General features: G+C 41.5%; 2 protein-coding genes across 4 annotated transcripts in view; one reads left to right on the forward strand and one right to left on the reverse strand.

The window, feature by feature from the left end:
• LOC147146164 (ADP-ribosylation factor-binding protein GGA2-like) lies at positions 1-11,179 on the forward strand. Of its 3 annotated transcripts, none has more exons than XM_086032860.1 (16): positions 1-1,273; positions 3,827-3,911; positions 4,468-4,543; positions 4,996-5,094; positions 5,781-5,904; positions 5,979-6,079; positions 6,160-6,240; positions 6,349-6,480; positions 6,709-6,913; positions 6,987-7,160; positions 7,869-7,915; positions 8,015-8,118; positions 8,212-8,366; positions 8,901-9,070; positions 9,151-9,261; positions 10,579-11,179. In XM_086032860.1, the coding sequence occupies exons 1-16, from the start codon at positions 1,231-1,233 to the stop codon at positions 10,687-10,689; spliced, it is 1,818 nt and encodes a 605-aa protein (XP_085888986.1). In that variant the 5' UTR covers positions 1-1,230; the 3' UTR covers positions 10,690-11,179. The 3 variants fall into 3 exon arrangements, with proteins under 3 accessions (XP_085888986.1, XP_085888987.1, XP_085888988.1); XM_086032861.1 differs by having other exon boundaries at positions 8,212-8,345; XM_086032862.1 differs by lacking the exon at positions 1-1,273 and having other exon boundaries at positions 3,839-3,911; positions 4,475-4,543.
• The window catches only part of LOC147146165 (3',5'-cyclic-AMP phosphodiesterase 4C-like), a 17,273-nt gene continuing 8,987 nt past the window's right edge, over positions 11,170-19,455 (reverse strand). The window contains exons 9-17 of the mRNA XM_086032850.1: positions 19,085-19,178; positions 18,846-19,003; positions 17,404-17,502; positions 16,424-16,588; positions 16,216-16,315; positions 15,164-15,318; positions 14,934-15,056; positions 14,181-14,363; positions 11,170-13,170 (exon numbers count right to left, since the gene is read on the reverse strand). Coding sequence (XP_085888976.1) covers positions 12,412-13,170; positions 14,181-14,363; positions 14,934-15,056; positions 15,164-15,318; positions 16,216-16,315; positions 16,424-16,588; positions 17,404-17,502; positions 18,846-19,003; positions 19,085-19,178 — 1,836 coding nt within the window. The 3' untranslated portion in view covers positions 11,170-12,411. The remainder of the gene's footprint in view (positions 13,171-14,180; positions 14,364-14,933; positions 15,057-15,163; positions 15,319-16,215; positions 16,316-16,423; positions 16,589-17,403; positions 17,503-18,845; positions 19,004-19,084; positions 19,179-19,455) is intronic.

Raw genomic sequence — 19,455 nt, forward strand, 5'->3', positions numbered from 1 at the left:
CAGGACACGCTGTAGAGGCTATGTCCCGGTTGGCTTGGGAACACCTCGGGATCCCCCGCAAGAGCTGGATGAAGTGGCTGGGGGAGGGAGAAGTCTGAGCTGCCCCGTGACCCAACCCCAGATAAGTGGAAGAAAATGGATGGATTTTCGCATTATCCTTGTATCCTTCCTTTCATCCACCCCTTCTTTTTTCCACCAACATTGTTTATTTGTACTTTATAATTTTGGAATACACAAACAAATTTTTACACAAAAATTGAACAGAACACCCTCTCAGACAACAAAATGTAGTATTAGTAAGACAAGTACCGCCCCATATATTAATTACACAATAATATACAGAGACTTTTTCAACCCTTCAAGCAGGTAAAGATCACAAACAACAAAACAAAGTAATTCTAGGCATGCTCTTCATCATCAGTCAAGTCAGTCTCCTGGGCAAAGAGCATAAATGGTCTTCACACTCTTTCAAACAAGTACCCTTTCCATTTTTTCCAGTTTTTCGTAAATCTTGTGTGCTTGGGAAATAGTCCCAAAATTATGAATGAAGTTTCGGTTCCAATGTTAAGTCCTTAGAAATAACATATCTTACAGCATGTTTTACAACAATCCAAAAACTTTTTGATTTCCCCACATTCCCAAATGCAGTGGAAGACATTTTATACACGTGTCCGGAATATTTGGATTGTATCGATTTAATTTCACAAGCGTAACATAAACACTCTTTTTTTGTAAATTCGGTGCTAATTCCTACTTTTCCTCCTCTTTTATGTCTTTAATATTTCATCCTTTCTTGGCTCCTCCCTAATTTCTTTCTGACCATCCTTAATTTATCCGTAACAACTTTTGGTCTACACCGACGCTGTATATTTACTATCATTGTGGACTTTACTGCCTTATATTTGGCTAGCTAGCCGCTAGTCAAAGACAAACTCCGTTGCAAACCAAGGACCCTTCTACTGGATAGTTAAAGCAAGTGTACTAGGTCGTAGTAATTGAGTTAGACTTGTGCACGAAAGAGAGAGTTGCTAACTAGGCAGTCGCGTGTGTGCGCGTGTGTACGTGTGTCGAGTGTACACAGAGTGTGACGAGTGAATGCGGTGTGAGTGTCACATGTCGTCGCGGACAAGCCAGTTTGACATATTCGCTTCCCCCAAGTGACACTTCTCACACGCGTCGACAGCTAACTCTTGAAAACCAACCCGGACGTGCAGCAGCAGGAAAGCGGCCATGGCGAACGACGACAGCCATCCAACTCTGGAGTCGTGGCTCAGTGAGTAGACGGCTCTCGGAGGTGTATCGATTCAGTTCGGTTGACTTTGCATACTTTCGCGCTTCGCATTTCAGTCCGGACGCAATGTCAGTGAACGCATCTCCTCATAGCTTCTGCTGTGTTGGCGTCACGACTCGTGACATATGTAAAACATATTTTGATTTGGCCATTTGATTTTGGCTAGCAACCTAAACAATTACATTTGTTCCACGCGTTTATCATCAATAGGCGTTTAGTGGAAATATTGGTGGAAACAAGACGCTTGTAACAGGAAGTTGGTTCATTTAACCCGTGCGCGTGCACATCGTGCTCGTGAAAGATGGGCGAACGTTCGTGATTTGTGTGTGAAAAATGTCGTCATATTTCCAAATGCAATCAACAATTAATATGATAAAGATACTTAGAAATATAACACTACTATGTGAAATCAGCCATCGCTTAAACTAAAGTTAGGCAAAGGGTGAAAGGTTGTGTTGGGTACTCTACGTCTTAAAAAGTAATGTTAATTTGAGTTAGAGAGCAATGCTTACTTCCTAACGTACAATTTCGGTGAATTATGTTTTTACACGCGAAAAGGATTTGTTTACTCTTCATGTCTAAACAACCAAGAAACTATTTTTAAGTTGGAAGTTGTATTTTCGCATAAACACTTATTTCCCAAGAACTAACTTTAGACATGGACCTAATGTTGATATTTACAGTTAAAGTGTAAACCATTGTCTACAATATGTGAGTTATTAATAGAAACAGAATTTGCCAGAATGGTGAAGGCACCCTAAAGCAACATAATAATTCAAATTCATTTTCCTTCATTCTATTAGGCAGTGTGTATGTACATTAAAAATGTAAATCAATGGCAGCCGGAAAAGGTTTAAGCCGACTGAGAATCAAAACAATGACATGCTCTGTACAAGACCCAGAGGGAGTAACCTGAATGTCCTGGCGAATTCCCATTGGGCCAGGCTGCAATATCCACTAAATGGGTTGGATGTTGGCTGCAATATCCACTAAATGGGCTGGATGTTTGCTCTTATTTGGCCTACGGGTCTATATTGAATTGACAAATCTAATGGGGGCGATTTAATGAAACTTTAATCAGCTATCTCTTTGTCATAGAGTTTTACAAACACCATTGCTTTATATATAGCAGTGACTACCTGCCTTGGATGGATGTCACCAAGTCACAAAAATATAATAAAGTAGCAATAATTTAACACACGACTAGAAACAACACTCAACTGTATGACCTTTATGAACAAAATAACACATTAAACAGACATAACACAGTCAGAAGTGTTACCTTGTAACAGCAACAAAGCATGATGGGAAGGCCTCTTCCAATAGACCACTTATAGATCTCTGGGTCGCGCGGCGCGTTATGGGTAAGGGGATCTCTTTGGCTAACAACTTTTCCTCTAAAACTATTATTGTGAAGCGGCGTACAAAGCTGACACGACAGGTAAGATTAATTTCATTTTACTGGCATTTTGCTTGATATGTGCAGCGAGGGGGATGTGTGTGCAACTGCGCGGCATGAGGATGACACTGGTAGGTCGTTTGTGTCAAATAAACACTGATCGTTATCTTATAATCGCATTCAATTATACATTTGATTTTTGATGAAATACAACATCCGAGAGGGAATGGTAAGCTGTTTTAGATTGATGCTGGTCTAGTTATGAAACTCCAGTGCTCAAAATGAGTCCCATTCTGGCCCTGCCCTGCTGCTCTATTGGATGTTTTTGACCGGTTCATTTAATCAATGTGACGTCTCCCTTTCTCACTGGCGGAACTAGAGTGGGGGCCGCCGGGGGCACTGGCCCCTCCTGAAATATGATTGACCCCCCCCCCCAGGTGCTAGGCAAAGATAATTGATTTTGGGGTATTTCCAAATTTCCCCCCATTCTCCGGGTCTATCAATGTCTATCAGCATTATCTGAAGAATTTTGGGGGTTTGTAAAAAAAAAAAAAAAAAAAAATCCTTTTTGTTTTGCAGACCCCCTGAGATAGCCGGGGCCCCGCCCCAAGGGTGGGTTAATATGGCCTATGGCATCATCATGTATTGTCATAATTTAGATGGCACGCCTAACCATCTCAGGTTTAATATTTCTTCCTTCGAGAAAAAAAATAAATAAATAAAAAAGAAAGACATTTATTGCAGGAGTGACTGGCTAATGTAGCCGACACGTGTACTGTGGTATGGTGTGCAACCGGTCCATTACGGTAACATGATGAATGATCGATCCTCACAGAAATTTATGTGGCCATGTGTCGCCATGTGATAGCAGCGTCCAACATATGTCGTTGTTTTGAATCTTAAAATTCTTAAACTTGTTTTCAGGGAATTAGATGCCATTGATGTTTGCATTTTTATTCTTCATACACACTGCCTAATAGTAGGAAGGAAATTAATTTGGAGTTGTGTGCTGCTTTAAGATATCTTATATTCTCACGTCACCATTTAGTTGTGTTTTTAATTGTATACTTTTTAGGTCGTTATAATTGCCAGATGATCACCTGAGTGTCGTGTTTTAACCCTTCTCTCTTGTCCAGATCAGGCCACGGACCCGACCAACCAGGAGGACAGATGGGACTGCATCCAGGCCTTCTTTCAATCGGTCAACAAGGAGAGTGATGGGTGAGCAGAGTGCTCAAATGAGCTCTGAACTTCTGTTGATGTTTAACTTTTTTACGCGCGCACCGTGAATTCAGGTTTACGGTTGAAGCGCAACGATGGTGCCTCACATCCATGTTGTCATGTTGCTATTACGACATCCCATCCAAGTGTGACGAGCAACATAAAAACAGTGTCTTTCTTCTTTGACATGCCCGTGTAGAGTCTCAGTCATCCAGCTGTGTGGGTAGGTTTTCTGTAGACCACAAAATTGAGGCTTTCGGCCTTCTCTGCCCACACGTCTCATTCCAAATAACGACAATGAGTTTTTGAGGTCGAACCGAGTGAAACTGATTTCTGGTTTCATAAAACAATTGTTAAAAAAAAATGGGCATAGATATTAGTTTATCTGGTAACATTACATTTTCTATAGCTGTAAGATGAAAGTACTTGAAAGCTGATCTTAAAAGTGCTGGAGTTGCGCGTCAATCAGATCTTGGGAAAAGTTCATTAATGCTGTTTTTAATACTGTTAGCACGTCTGCTATATTTTACAGTATGTCTTATTGTGTTCGTGTCAGTCCACAGGTGGCTCTCAGTCTTCTTGCTCATAAAATCCAGTCCCCCCAAGAAAAAGAGGCTCTTCAAGCTCTGACTGTAAGTCATCAAAATCTCAGTCGATTTTTGTTTGTTCTTCAGCTGGTTCTTTAGATTATGAAGATGGCATCATAAGGGTCCAACTGGGGTTGCTTCTCAAGGTTTTCCCCTTTTCTTCTCATTGTAAAAAAGCATGCATTGTATTTCCTTAAATACTTTGCACCCCAGTTAATTTCCAAGTGTGTCATCTACTTAAAGTCACTTCTGTCGTCTGAAAATGACATCACAGTTGCTCAGCGCTCAGATAATAGTGCTCCTATTTCTATGTAGCAGGCGGCCTGAGAATAATATGTGCGACTAACTTGTATCACATGTCGGGCTATAATCATGATGGATTTCTGTTGGCTATCCAAATGCCACATTGTTGTTCTACTTTAAGTGTCACTCGCTGGATCTTCTGACCGCTCATGTGACATCCAGCGACACGGCTCTCGCTGCTGATTTGTTCGCAGGTTCTCGAGGCGTGCATGAACAACTGCGGCAAGAGGTTCCGCGGCGAAGCAGCGAAGTTCCGATTCCTCAACGAGCTCATCAAAGTGTTGTCGCCAAAGGTAAGAATCGGTGCTCGGATGTGGTGCATGAATGAACATTACGGGGAAACCTGTGAGATGGGAAACAATGAGTTTTGGGTCGCCGGTTGAGCTCGGTTGTATTTTGAAACCGTTTTTCCAAAGCTAATCTTGGAAACAGAAATACAGTTGGACCTTGAAATGACCCGACGCGATGATGATTTTTCTTTTGAAAAATGTGATTTAACAAGCTTTCAATGACGGGAGCAAAATAACAACAAGCAGCACTTTGGCAGAAAAAAATTGAAAACAACATCATAATGTATTGGATTGCATTTTTTAAATCGCAAATGCTGCAATTAGGATTTTTTTTTTTTACGTGTTTAACAAGTTAACAACTTTTATTGAAGTACCTATTAATTCATGCTTCATTTGACTTTATTTTTTATTAGACTTTATTAAGCCTAACCTTTAAGACCAATATTTACGTTTAATAGGATTGATATTGTTTATTGTATTGCATATTAATTTATTGCTTGTGTTTGTTAGAAATTACACGGAAGAGAATCTTTAAAAAGCAATCGAGCAATTCTTCACAAAAGAGGCCAGCTGTTTGCTTCATGCTATCTATTGCCATTCCCAGTTAAAATTTACTGTAAAACTCAACACATAACACCTAACGTGGTTCTGTTAGTTTTGTTCTGACTCTGTCAACTTCCTCTGAGCAGTACTTTGGTTCGTGGACTGCCCAGACGGTTAGAGATAGGCTGACTCAGGTTCTCTATGGTTGGACACTCTGGCTCAAAGAAGAAACAAAAATTCAGGACGCCTACTCCATGCTCAAGAAACAAGGTACAGTTAAGTTGCCTCATGTTCACATTAAATATATATTTTTTCACATCCTTCATGCAAAGTGCTTATTTTAGGGGTCATAAAAAAGGATCCTAAACTACCAGATAAAGTCATAATGGCCCCTCCACCCCAAAGAGCCACAGACTCGGTTTTTGACCAAGAGGACAAGGCGACGGTGTGTATGTGAACATTTGTGGGGTACGTAAGGTTTCCACCATCACTACAATAGTCGTCCTTCTTATTTTCTTTCTCCAGATCCTAGCCAGATTATTAAAAAGTGGACGTCCGGAAGACTTGGAGACTGCCAACAGGCTCATTAAAAGCACAATGAAAGAGGTGAGGCCTAATGGGAAGGATGCCATACAGCACACGGTCATCTTTTTAAAAAAAAAACATTTATTTTGTTTTTTTTGAGTTAAACAATTGATTGGTTGTGTTGTTTAGGAGGAGGAAAAGGCGGAGAAAGCGTTGAAGCGTGAATCCACTCTAAAGGCGGTGGAGAGCAGCACCAAGCAGCTCAGGGAGATGCTGGATGAGCACACCCAAGCACCTTTACAGCCCAGTGATGAATTAAAGGTACCATTACTATTACTCACCTACCCATGCACAATGCAACACTGGAACTCAATCTAAATAATAATAAGAGGTGAGTGCCATTCTAGCCTATCTTAAAATTTCAATGAACTTGTCATAGGGAAAACCCTGCCATGCTCACATCAAAAGAATTGAAGAGTCAGCTCTAAAAAGATCAGCTCCCTTTTTCGGTAGCGTTAATATTTCACAATTACGTCTTGTATATTTCAGGACATGTATGAGAGCTGCGAGCGTCTGAGGCCGAGTCTTTTCCGGCTGGCTAGCGACACGGTGGATGACGACGAGGCTCTGACGCAGATCCTGGCGGCCAACGACGATCTCACGCTGGTCGTGAACGCATACAAGGAGCGAACTGGGAGGCGAGAATGTAACCCAAGAAGTAAAAGTGAAGAGGCAGTGATGGAAAAAAATAAGAGTGAGGCCGCACAAAGTAGTGATCTGCTTTTTATAAATTCTTTGGATTGTATGACCGAGTGTTCTCATTGTAGCTCCCACAAGTCCCCGAGAGATAAAGAGCTACCACCTCATCGACCTTTCAGCTCTCGACTCGCCCCTAACAGACAGGAAAGCTGACTCGCCGTTAGACTCCTCCTTGCCTGTCTTCTCCTGTTCTCTGGAAAGCACCTGCAACTCTGCGGCTGAGCAGAACACTCCGCAAGCAGGCACGACTGCATTTTCCCCCCTTCCCCCAACTGTAATGAAGCCAACTAAGTCAGTTGGGCATGTGCCATGAAAATTTGTTTGGTTACTTTCTGCCAACAACAAGCTAACCATAGCGCATCCCCCATATACAAAATCCTTCAGACAATGGAGTTGTCATACTTCCTTGCCATCGACTACATTTCACTCCAATGTTCACAATCCTAGAAGACTCCTTAGATGTGTCCACAAGGGGGCGCAAATTCCCTATTCATTTGACCACTGGGTGCTGCAATTATCCTGATTATATTGCTGATTCTATTATTATACATTGTAAACTTTAAATTGCCGCGTTCATTGAGTCTCTTCCCACAAAACGTTCACTTAAAGAGGAAGTTTTTTTCAGAATGTTCTATGCAGGCCCACTCGTTGAGACAAGGCATTCTTATTAATATTGCATTTGTGGATTAAGAGTTAATCTACCCGTTTTTAGCCATCTCCGGGGGCGTCCATTTTGTCACTTCTGTCGACTGAAAATGACATCACAACTGCGCGGGCTCAGATAACGACCAATCAGGAATCAGTTTCCGAAAACAGGTGAGTTGTGATTGGTCGTTACCTGAGCCCTGAGACAGTTAATAGTCATTGCAGTCACTACCTCGTGCAAATTAACAGTCCTTTTTACTTTACCACTGATGCATGTGTAACTTTGCCACACCCTTTGATTCCAGAGTTACTTCTTCTGTCTCCAAAGTCGTACTATGATGAACTGATGCAGGTGAGACTTCGAACGGGAAGTTCGGGGCTTTAATGTGACATCGTTGGAATTAAAAAGAAATAAAATATATAAATAAAGCAACTGCATATTTTCCCACAGCTCAGCGGAGCAGTCAATCCAACGAATGAGGACAGGGGCCCCTTGCTGAGAGCCCGCGGATGTGGGGAAAATGGTTCTTCATCATCAAATGACATAAACATATGGTGACTAAACCAAGACGTGACACTTTTACGTACTTGACAAGTTGGATCTTATTTGCCATTGCCACTTTTTTTTTTTTTTTTGCTTCCTGTTAGGTCACAGAATCAAGAGTTCACAAGTTCAGGATCTTGCTCAAGTCCCCCTCAACCTCCAGCGCCTTCGGAAGACGGCGCTTGTCCGCAGCATGTGCTGAAAAATATCTTTGTTCCCATGGAGACCATCAAATCGAGTACGTCTACAGCTAGCTTGGGCAAGTTTGCGTGCTGAAGGGCCACATTTGATTTTTAAATCAGACCTATGGGTCCAGGTCATAAGTATCAAATGGTTATTGTTTCAGTTAATAGAAAATGCAAAATAATGCTCATGTTTTACCTATTATTATAAACAACCAATTAGTATTTTGTATATACATACTGTATTATTTTAATGTTCTATTTTGTTATTTAACCAAATATTTAATCAAATAAATAATACATGTTAAATGTATTTGTAAAATTGTTTAGCTTACTATTATTTTTCGGTTGAATTAACTATCAATAAATTAAGCAAGTATTTAATTGAATAAGCATGAAATATTTACCTTAAATTGTTTATTATAATACTATTTTCGTTTTAGAATTTGCAATAAATAAATAAATCATTTGATCAAATGAAAAAATAGTAAGTATACGTGTATATTTTCAAATTTTTTTTTTTTAGTATTAACGAAAAATTATTTAATGAGATAAACAAATGAATGCCCTGCATGTTGAGGTAAGGCGTGCTGCTTTCCTTCTGTTCGCAGGTCAGCTGGAGCCCATCACCATATATGACCAGGGCGGCGTCCACGTCTCGCTTCATTTTGCCAAGGACTCGGCGCCCGGTCATCCTGACGTCGCCGTGGTCGTCATCTCCACGGTGAACACTTCCTCCCTGGAGGTGAAAGATTTCATGTTTCAAGCCGCTGTCCCAAAGGTGAAAACACCTCAAACACCAAGGTCTCCATTGAGTGATGAGCAACCTGTCAACTTCTGTTGTTTTTTTTTGTCCCGCAGACCATGTCGGTGAAACTTCAACCTTCATCGACAACACACCTGCCGCCATACAACCCCCTCCAGCCACCTCCTGCCATTGCCCAGGTTATCCTGTTAGCTAATCCACACAAGGTTATTATTTTTTTCTCTCTTTTTTTCACTTTTTAGGTTAGTTTTTGAGAGACACTGATATTTACATCAGCCAGTGTGATTACACCATAGTTTCTTATGTATTGGCAGAGGCATTTATATAGGGGAAGGGCTTTATTTGGATAGATGCATTTTTCTAAATATACAGGGTGGGTCATAAGTTTCCAATGTGTAATGTATTATGTGTATTTTTTATATGTTTCAGATAACCCAGGTATTATAGGTATCATATGTATACCAACCCTATGTATGGAAACTTATGGTCCACCCCATATACAGGGTGGTCTAAAAGTAAGTGGGAGATACGACAAATAGTGAGCAATTCTTCTTTTTCTTCTCCAAAAAAAAAAGTCTTCAAGCTCTTTTTTGCCAGTTGAAATTTACTTTGAAACTGAACGTAAAACAAATCACATACCCGGTAGCTTTGCATTTCTGCCAGCCAGCTTAATGCTAATGCTAAATTGCATCTATGTTATGGTGCTTTTACCCTTTAAGCGATGGATTGAATACAAACGTTGCAGCAACTCGTGCTGGCAGACAATAGAACAGTACTCAGTCATATATTTTTTTATCCTCTGCAGAGAATGACTGATATTAGTGCCGTAACTGATGATATGAGAGCAGTTGCGATGTCTCAATGAAGTATATTTGTCAGTCTTAAAATGCCCCCAGGCGGGCACTCCGGAAAGAGCTGCACAATGGCCAATTATTGTGATGTGGCAAAAGCTTTTTAATTCTTTTAAATCAAAATTTATTTTATTTATTTATTATTATAAAGTACAGTATTCTGGAGTTCCCTCCTTGCCTCAGAATTACTTTTTATTCTTACACCCTTAATTCCACCTTTGCATCACTGAAACCTACTTTTCGGCCTCCTTTCCTTTGTTCTTACTTTTCTTACTTTCTTTTCTGACCTCTTTCCTGCCTTTCTTCCGCTCATACCTTTTTTTCCTGGCATCCTTCCCTCAGACCTTCTTTTTATTCTTGCATCTTTACAGTCGTCCTTCATTCGCTTAAACCTCATTTTCTGCTTTACTTCATTCTTTCAAGTTCCTTCATTCCATCCTACTTGAGGTGCAGTGTTTATTATTCAAGTACAAGACGCACCCTGCAATGAATTGAGGTGCGGCATCTATTATAGAGCGACGTTATACTTGAGTAAATAAATTACTTTTCTCGACGTTTCTCAGTTACTCAACTGGATACCTTAAAAACTACTCCACAGAATCGCTTGTTTGACCATGGCGGAGTTGTGAATTCTGCCGGACTCATTTAATGTCTGGATCTTTGCTTCCTCAGTGTAAAATGCGCCTGCGCTACAAGCTCACTCTGACACACGGACGACAACAGTTGAGTGAGATCGGAGAGATACAAAACTTGCCGGACTGGACGTCTCTGATTCGCTGCTGAAAACGTCACGCACGCATAAACACACACCCACTCATACTCTGTCTCTCTCTCTCAGGCACACTCAGTCACAGACAGACATACTTTGCCTCAGGCCCTCATCGGCTTTCACAGGAAAGAAAAAATAAAGCTCAACACTGGGTCAGCTTCAAGAGCCTCAAAATGACAAATGAGTCTTTTACATGCATCAAATTTGTTTGGACTTTTCTTCCTAATTTGGCCTGTCATACTTTTAATACATTTCCAACATTCTCCAACATGTCATATGGAGGACGCTTTGAAATTAGTCTTGACACTGCGGATGCTGATGTCTTTCTTTTTTTTTTTTCTAAAAAAAAAAAAATGTATAGGTTTTATCCATGCATTTTTGGTGTCATTACTGTGTTGGAATTATTATGGCTCTATCGTGCCAATTATGTATTTTGCATCTGAAGCCTTATCTGACTCCATTTCTAACTAACTGTGAATAAAAACAAGACCAGATCAGTGTTAACCGTCTGAAACTGTTTAATCTGTTCACATGGTAAATAATGACGATATAATCGAATTGCTGACTCGGTAAAGCAATATTTGTCAGTTAAACAAACGAAAAAAATACAATCAAGAATCAAATTTACTGATTCGTCTGTTGACATTTTTTTTTGTCTTAATTTCACCGTAAAATAATAAAATTCAAAATCATAGATTTTTTTTTCTTACATTGAGAAGAGTACAGGCTCTGTTGTTACCTCCTTCAGTGGGCTATTTTATTGTTGGACCAGCCAGGACACCTCACATATTGTATCTGTACTTGCTTGAGCGCCCATATTCAAAAAATGTCATGTATTTCCTTTTTTTTTCTTGTCAAACAGTTCCACACAATTATATTTTATTGCATGACATATTAGATTACCCTAACAACAACAAATATACAATTGCTTGGAACTTGGAATTGCTTTCAACTACTTTTATAAGTCACTGGCAAAAAGGTAAAAATATTCAATTTGATTGATCATATTTATTATATGACATCAGAAGATTAAAATACATGTTATGTACATTTATGTAACAGAGGTGATAAAGTGCCAAAAAACCTGTCTTTTTACAAAAAACAAAACCAAAAAAAAAAGTTGATTTGTGGAAGACCGTCACACCCTTGAGCCCGGGACCCACAATCCATTGCTTCATGGACGACGAGCCGCCGCTCGGTTCCGCTCGCGGGTCACCGTGGCGACCCGTCTTGGGTGGGTTACTAAGTGAGTATTACCGGGTGTCGTTAACTTGCCTGCAAATCATTAGTGATGACACTGATTTTTCTTCTTGACAGTACAGTACTGCCACACTTTACACGTGTGAAAACAAAGACGACAGACTTCACTTTCTGCACTTATTATTATTTTTTTTTTGCCATTTCTTTTAAGGACCAACAAGTCGGGGAGTGGTGGCATCTCGGTCGTGGACGACACAGAAGACGATGGCAAGTATAGTCGGTGATCTCGGGAGAACAGGCACAAACTTATTTGCATGAATGTGTTATTTTGTGCCCTTTGTCCAAAGGTCCGTTCGAACGGCTTCCGGTGCCGCCGCCTCCTTCTGCAGAGGTTCTGCTCACGAGTCCGCTCCGCTGCCGCTGACGTCTCAGCTCGCTCATGTCCAAGTGGACGGCCGCACGTGAGTGACAGGCTGCCTAATGCGCGTTTTCATCCGCATCTTCTCGCTGACCCCGTTTTGCTTCGTACGCTCCCACTAACTCTCGGCTTCTTCCTCGTTTCCTTCCCCATCTTTCTCCTCTTCGATTTCGTCCTGCTCTTCGTTCTCCTCGGTCTCTATTTCCTCTTCCGCCTCATTTTCCTCCACCTCTTCTCCAACGTCCCCCTCTTGTTCCTCCTCTTCCTCGTTCCCCTCTGCTTCATCTTCCACCTCGTCAACATTTCCCTCTGCTCCATCTTCCTCCTCCACATTCCCGACGCCCGCGTCCTCATTTATTCCCTCTGCGTCCACATTTTCCTCTCCCTCCTCCGGGGCTCCATCTTCATCCAGATTACCTTCATCATCCCTTCCTTTGTTCTCCTCATCCTCTGCTTCCTCTTCCTTTTCGGTGTCGCCTGTCTCATCTTCCACCCGCTCCTCTTCGGGGTTTTCCTCCTCCTCCTCCTCCTTCTCGCCGGCCTCTTCATCCTCATCGCTAACGCCGTTCTCCTCCCTATTGTGGTTCCTCTCATCCTCCGTCTCACTCTCGACCCGGCCTCTCTCACCGCTGTCGTCGCTGATCCTCGTGTGAACGTGGTTGTGGTTGTTGTGCTCCAGGTCCTCCAGCGTGATCTCAAACTGGAAGCGGTCATGCTGCAAGTGTCTGTCCGGGGGTGGCGACGGAGACTGGGGCATGGTGGTCAGGTACCACTCACGGTTTTCCTCCAGCGTGTCCAGAAGCTCCTGGGCGTCGGGGTGCACCAAGTCGGCCCACGTCTCCCACAGCGGGTGGACGATGTAGTCGATGAACCCCACCTGAAGAGCAGGAGGACTGTGAATACACGCGTGCATGCAAGTAACTGACGTCCTGTGGATCATAATGTGAAGCACTTTTGAGTTACATTGCCATGTTTGGAAAACGCTCAAAAAGTGAAGTTTGATTGATTGAGAGTCCCCTTCTAGAAGCTGATCCACTAACCAGGCACACCAAAGATTGTGTGAATAATTATGTAAACAATTTCGAACTAACAGAAACAAAACTTATCGCAACATATCGATGGAATTTTGGAGCCTCTGAATGATCTAAGGGCGGACTTGTAAGCAGTCAAAAGAAGGAGTTCAACAAAATGTTTTTTTTATTTTTTATTACTGACTTCCCCAAAATTATCACAGTGATAGATTTATTCTCTATTACTCAGTATTGTCTGCAATTGGCTGGCAACCAATTCAGGGTGTACGCCGCCTACTGCTCGAAGGCGGCTGGGACAGGCTCCAGCACGCCAGCGAACCTTGTGAAGATAAAACGGCTCCGAAAACGGATGAAACTCAGTGATGTGTTTATTTGCCTCTTCCACTCACACTTCCAATTTCATAACTTCAAACTTCCATCAGTTTTACGCCTGTTATCAGCAGTCTGTCAAGTGAGTGAACACGGATCACCGTTTTAGTAAATCCCGCGCAACAAGCCGATCAACAGCACGTACAAATGTAAACAGCGTTTGTAATTTGTGATCCTAGTTAATCGGGCTTTTAGAGTTAATGTTTTTGTTACTCAATTTTAACAGTTAGCAAAGCTATTGAAGGAAAATATTGTTTTTTTCCCCACTTGTGGCAAGTTAGCAAAATGTTTATTGTATATAATTTACAGAAAAAAAAAAAAAAAACATTTTCAGAAACGCTTTTTTTTTTTTTTTATGTTAACATTCACTAAGTACAGGACTTAAATCAGTACTTTGACTTTTTCTTACACGAGCATTTGTCCTAAGTACAGTGCGAATACTTCTGCCACCCATAGTAATCCCCATTTAAAAAGCGCAAATCCGCACCTGACTCTTTTCCACGGAGGCGGTGTGTTTGTCACACATGGCGCTGATCTCCATGCCACGCTCCCTCTCCTTGTCGCCCTGGCGAAAGAACTCCTCCATGATCCTCTCTGTCCACTGCCGGTACAAGGGTAACGTCTTGGTGGGGTTGCTCAGGTCAGCGCAGTGCACCATGTTCCTTAGAACCTGCAACAGTCACCTCCATTTACAACCCATGTTCTAATAATTGGTCTGTGGTCCATGTAAATTGAACTATATTAACTATGTTTCTTTAACCAATCAAATTTGAAATTTGCCTCACAGGGCCAGCTAACTGGCCCATGATAATGTTAGCGTTTTTCTGTCCTTTGATTGGTTGGTGAGAGCAAGCCAAGTTTGACCAGAAAACACAAACATAGTCATCTGCGCATATTAAGACATTTAATAATAATTTACAGTTACATTTTGTGTTTTTGTCATGTTAGATCGATGTTCCAGAACGCATGTAGCACAGGCGCATGCATGTTGTTATATACTGTAGCGTTTGTGTATAAAGTATTAGTAGGATTAAGTCGGGTAAATTCCCATTAAAAATCCCAGATACCAAATGTACAGTCTGCCAGTGTAAATATAACAATATAACGGTTATGATATATCGAGTTATGCACACATTTTTTTTACACCATTTTGTGGCTGGCTTGTTACGCCATAGCTCCAGCTTTTGGATCTTGTGGGAGCAACATGTCATTGCTAAAACGTTCAAATCTGGCAACCCACCTGAATGCGCTCATTGTAGTGATCCAGTAAGAGAACGCCAGAGCTGGTCACCTTCTTAGTCTCAACCATGGTTTTCAGGTCTGCCAGCAGGGTCATGTGTTTGGACATGTCTGTGGCCAAAACCTGTCAACCCCCCCAAAAAAACAACAACAACAACAACAGCAGCAAATTCTCATTTTTTTTTGCAACCATCAGCACATCACAGCGCATCAGAGCAATGGGGCACTAACAATATCGATGACGAGCTTGCGAAGGCTCTGCCGCTGCCGCTTGGTGAGGTTCTGGAAGATGTCACAGTTGTCCTGGTGCAGGAGCTTGAAACCGACAGCCAGGTGGTGATTTTCCAGAACCGACTCGTCGTTGTACATCAGTGCCAGCTCGGAGTCTGGACACATGGCAACCACAGCTACTTGAATACCCCAGATTAAAAATGGTGGAGTCCAATGTCCAATGTCTTAGGCCAGTGGTTGTCAAAGTACATCAAGTATAACCTCAACAAATTCTTAGCTCGTCATATACCAACATTTTGACCCACATTAAAATACAGTAGCATAGTTGGGCTGAGAGTTCACCGAAAAACTGAAGGTTTTATTCTTAAAAAGTACATTTAAGAGCCACTACATTATGTACGGTTTGGACAGTGACACTGTGCTTTAATATGGGAAAAGAAAAAGACAATTAAATGATTCAGATGAACAGTACATACAATATACATGTACTGTATATACAAACTGTACATAAACGTTAACCCTTTCATGCAAAGTGGTCACTACAGTGGACGGCTATAAAACCGACCCCTAACCCAGGAGCAAGAATGGTTTCTTCCACCATATTACAGCATCTTGCCTGAGCCAGGAAAATTACATTTGTTAGCATCTCAACCCTTGCCAGGGGGCCGCACGCTATTTAACTTGAACAATTCTATTCAAACTTATCCCTTCATTTTGATGTTTAACAAAAGAACACTTTTAATAAGCTGCTACAAAATCAATTGTTTTCTATCACGTACTTTGTTCACTAGCTTTCAGTTTGTCATTTCTCTTTGCACCTTAATTAGTAGGAGCAGTAGTCCCGTTAATAGCAGTGTTCAAACCGCATCTCATTTGCATATCACTGCACTACTATTACTGGTATTGCCAACACTATCATTATCTGTATTCTGCCCACGCTCAGAGCACGATCCTAATCCTGGAAAGTGACTTTGAAACTCCTTCTGTTATGTTATGTTATGTTATGTTATGTTATGTTATTTTAATCACATTGTCTTTTCTGTGGGACTCACTGGTGTTAATGAGGAATTGATTAGAAACTCCAGGATGGTCAACGTCATGGATGGCGGCGGCAAAGAGGGCGGCAAGGATCTCCAGGTCAGTGAAGACAGCCTGAGGGAGAAGAGCAAGTAAGGAACATTGACTTGACTTTAGTGACGTTTTTGAAGTGACATTACAAGTCATGTTCCCGTTCCTCTTTTCTCTTCAAATGTAACGTACGTCGAGGGCCGGAGTGGAGAGGAGCACGTGTGTGGACTGGGTGACATCGGCGGCGTGGAGGCTGTTGTGGTACGCTACGTTGCCGTGGTAATGGTCCTCCAGTGTCATCACGTAAGTGACGAAGGTGTCAGCGGGGATGCGGAAGGTCTTCAGCAGCTCTCGCTCCTGGGGAGGTTAAATTTTAAAAAGTACAGTGGTGCCTTGACATATGAGGCACACCACTCACGCGTTTTTCAAGATATAAGGTGTCGTTCAGATGAACTTTGGTTTGACTTTGGAAATTGGAGATACCAAAGCTAGATGCTGCCGGTGAACCTAGCTCAATTCAAGTCATTTAAAAACAAGACGCAGTTTGGTAAATAGTGAACAATTCCTCAAAGATGCTTCAAACTGTTTAATGCTACACACAGTTTAGATTTACTGTCATACTAAAAATAAAACAAAGATTACAATGACATAGTTTTGCCTTAAGAAAGTCCGCTTAGATTAACGCCAACAAACAATGTGAAAGGCCATAAACGGGCTAATAAATAGCATCAAACGGATATTTGGACACAAAAAGTGTTGCAACACATTTGTGCAGACAATTTATTTCTGTGAAAAACGACTAATATTACTTCAGCTGACTGAGGATTCGTGACCATATCCATATGTCTGTATTGTACTGCCCTCAAGTGGCCTAACCGCGCACACCAGACTGATACCACGATTCACAAACCATTGAATTATTTACATTGTATTTGATTGTTATATGCTTTTTATAAGTATATAACCATAGTTTGTAATTTTCCTTATTAAAAACACATTACAAACATTTTTGCTCTTTTTTTGTAAATTTTTTTTTTTTAGGCTTGAATGGATTTATGGCATTTCTATTCCATTACGAGAATGAATTAACCACATATGTCAAGGCACCACTATGCTAAAAGTCCATGCATGCCCCCCAAGAAAGGCCACTCTCACAAACACAGTCGGGGTACCTGGAAAATGGTGTACATGATGCAGCTGAGCGGTCTGTTGTTGGAGAATTCGGCAACTTGAAATATATTGAAGCTCCACTTGTCCAAATCCTCCAATTCCTTTTTCAAAGTATAGACACACAGATATGCAAAATATACGTTATTCACAAAATAAAATCCACATTTGATCTCTATATCTTTACCCTTTGCTGGCTTACACCTCCCTACATGTTTGACCTGTGAAAATATATCTCCTTAAAGCGTCCGGGTGGTGGAATATGTCCCACCAGGCTTTTCCATGCATGAGAGGCGCTAGTCACCACCTAGCTTATAAAGCTAATAAGCTTGGACCTCGTAATGATAACTAAGTAACTCGCGTTTGTGCCGGAAAACCGCTGATAAGAAAGAAGGCACTCGAGTTTTTCTATAGTTGAGGAGTAGCGGCCCATGCCCGATGCCCAAGTGTGTCACTGGGCGCTGTTTTAGCCATGTCCAAAAAATCAGGAACAACATTAAAGAACTGTTTAACACTGTTTCCAATTTCCAATTCAGTACTACATTTGTAATACATTTAGCAACCATTCAAAAAAAAAATGAAACTACTGACGATAACATTGAGTGTTATAGTAAGACTTTTGAATACTGTAAGTCATGCTACCAACTTAGCAGACATAGCTAATGTCGGCCTATTTAGCCTACACTGCTAATGCGAGTACAGCTATTTTGTTGAAGCTGGCTATACATTCTCCGTGACTATCACAAGTACGCTTTTTCATCATGGCCATGCTTGTGCACGGTTAGTGAAGGGCACTTTGGTGAGAGACTCTTGGGTAGTGGGGGACTGGGGAGATGGAGCTACATACAAATCTTGCTAGCAGTATTAAAACCCGCAAACTCTCCCTTTAACCCATTAAAGCCTAAAGCGCCTGGCTCAACAGCTCCCCTAAACCTGAAGCTTTACTGTTTCAATCGAAGATGTAAAAATAAAGTGTCAGTGTAAGAGAAGCACTAATTTTAATTTTAAAAATCGAGTGGTAATTACCACCCTCTATTTTGTTACAAAGACGTCGATATTGTCATTGTCTACAAACATATATCGTAACCATATATCACGTTCGACTGGTTCTACTGGTTCAAAGTCCACAAGCCGTCTATATCACGGCCGTTACTCATTTCAGAACTCCCGCGATCGATGGAGTCCGCCATTATGACTCAAAAGAATTCCAGAACATCCTCTGCGAGCTCACGACACCGTCACGTGTATATTCTGATGCATTTCATTGGTTAAGAGAACAAAAATTGGACGAAAAAAAGAAAATGACGTATATGCTCTCCAGGCTTTAAGGGTAGAAAGACGGTTATGCACTCCCATCCTTAACGGGTTAAGCGACGCTTAGGTGGACAATGACATCAAGTCACCCCGTTCTCGGCCGAGTCGGACACAAAATTGATTTTGGCGAGACCTTGGCGAGCTCGTCCTCATGGTCAGTGTTGACCCCGAAGCGAGGCATGGAGGTGCTGGAGAGGCTGGAGCTGTGCGACAGTTTCCGCACGCCGCTGATTTTACTCATCGGCTTGTCTTTCAGAGTCGGCGAAGGGATCTCCACTTCATTCTGCTTGTCTATACACACACACGCACGCACACACAGTGTTACATTGCGTATATTGTGTTCTTCTGTGATAGGAAAATGGCTTCACTCACCCAGGAAGGTGCTGGAGATGTACTCTGACACCTGGTTACCGGAGCGGCTCATCTCGGACAGGTGGGACAGCTCTCTGTTCAGCATCCTCTTGAACTGTAGCACCACATGGTAACACATTGTCAAACGGTGAGCCCAACATAGTTAACACCTCTGTTGCCATATTGATATTGACTGTATTGACTTTGCCATCTCTTGCCGCTACAATAGCTCAAGATACATTCATTTTAAATATTATTTAATACTCTTAGTGGTTCGATGTCTGTTATCTGTTATTTGCTGTTACCTGTTGCGTCTTGTGCACTTTACTGTTGACTATGTCTTATTTGTATCTTGCTTACACCTGGGAATGTGAGGAGCTTAATTTCGATTA

The sequence above is a fragment of the Filicampus tigris genome, chromosome 6, assembly GCF_054856515.1.
Source record: "Filicampus tigris isolate MCC_2025a chromosome 6, RoL_Ftig_1.0, whole genome shotgun sequence".
In the NCBI taxonomy this organism is placed as follows: Eukaryota; Metazoa; Chordata; class Actinopteri; order Syngnathiformes; family Syngnathidae; genus Filicampus; species Filicampus tigris.

Coding starts and splice junctions, on each gene's coding strand:
- LOC147146164 (XM_086032860.1), top strand. CDS start 1,231: ATGGCGAACGACGACAGCCATCCAACTCTGGAGTCGTGGCTCA. Junction 4,544..4,995: donor AGGCTCTTCAAGCTCTGACT/GTAAGTCATCAA, acceptor ATTTGTTCGCAG/GTTCTCGAGGCGTGCATGAA. Junction 6,080..6,159: donor ACCAAGAGGACAAGGCGACG/GTGTGTATGTGA, acceptor TTCTTTCTCCAG/ATCCTAGCCAGATTATTAAA.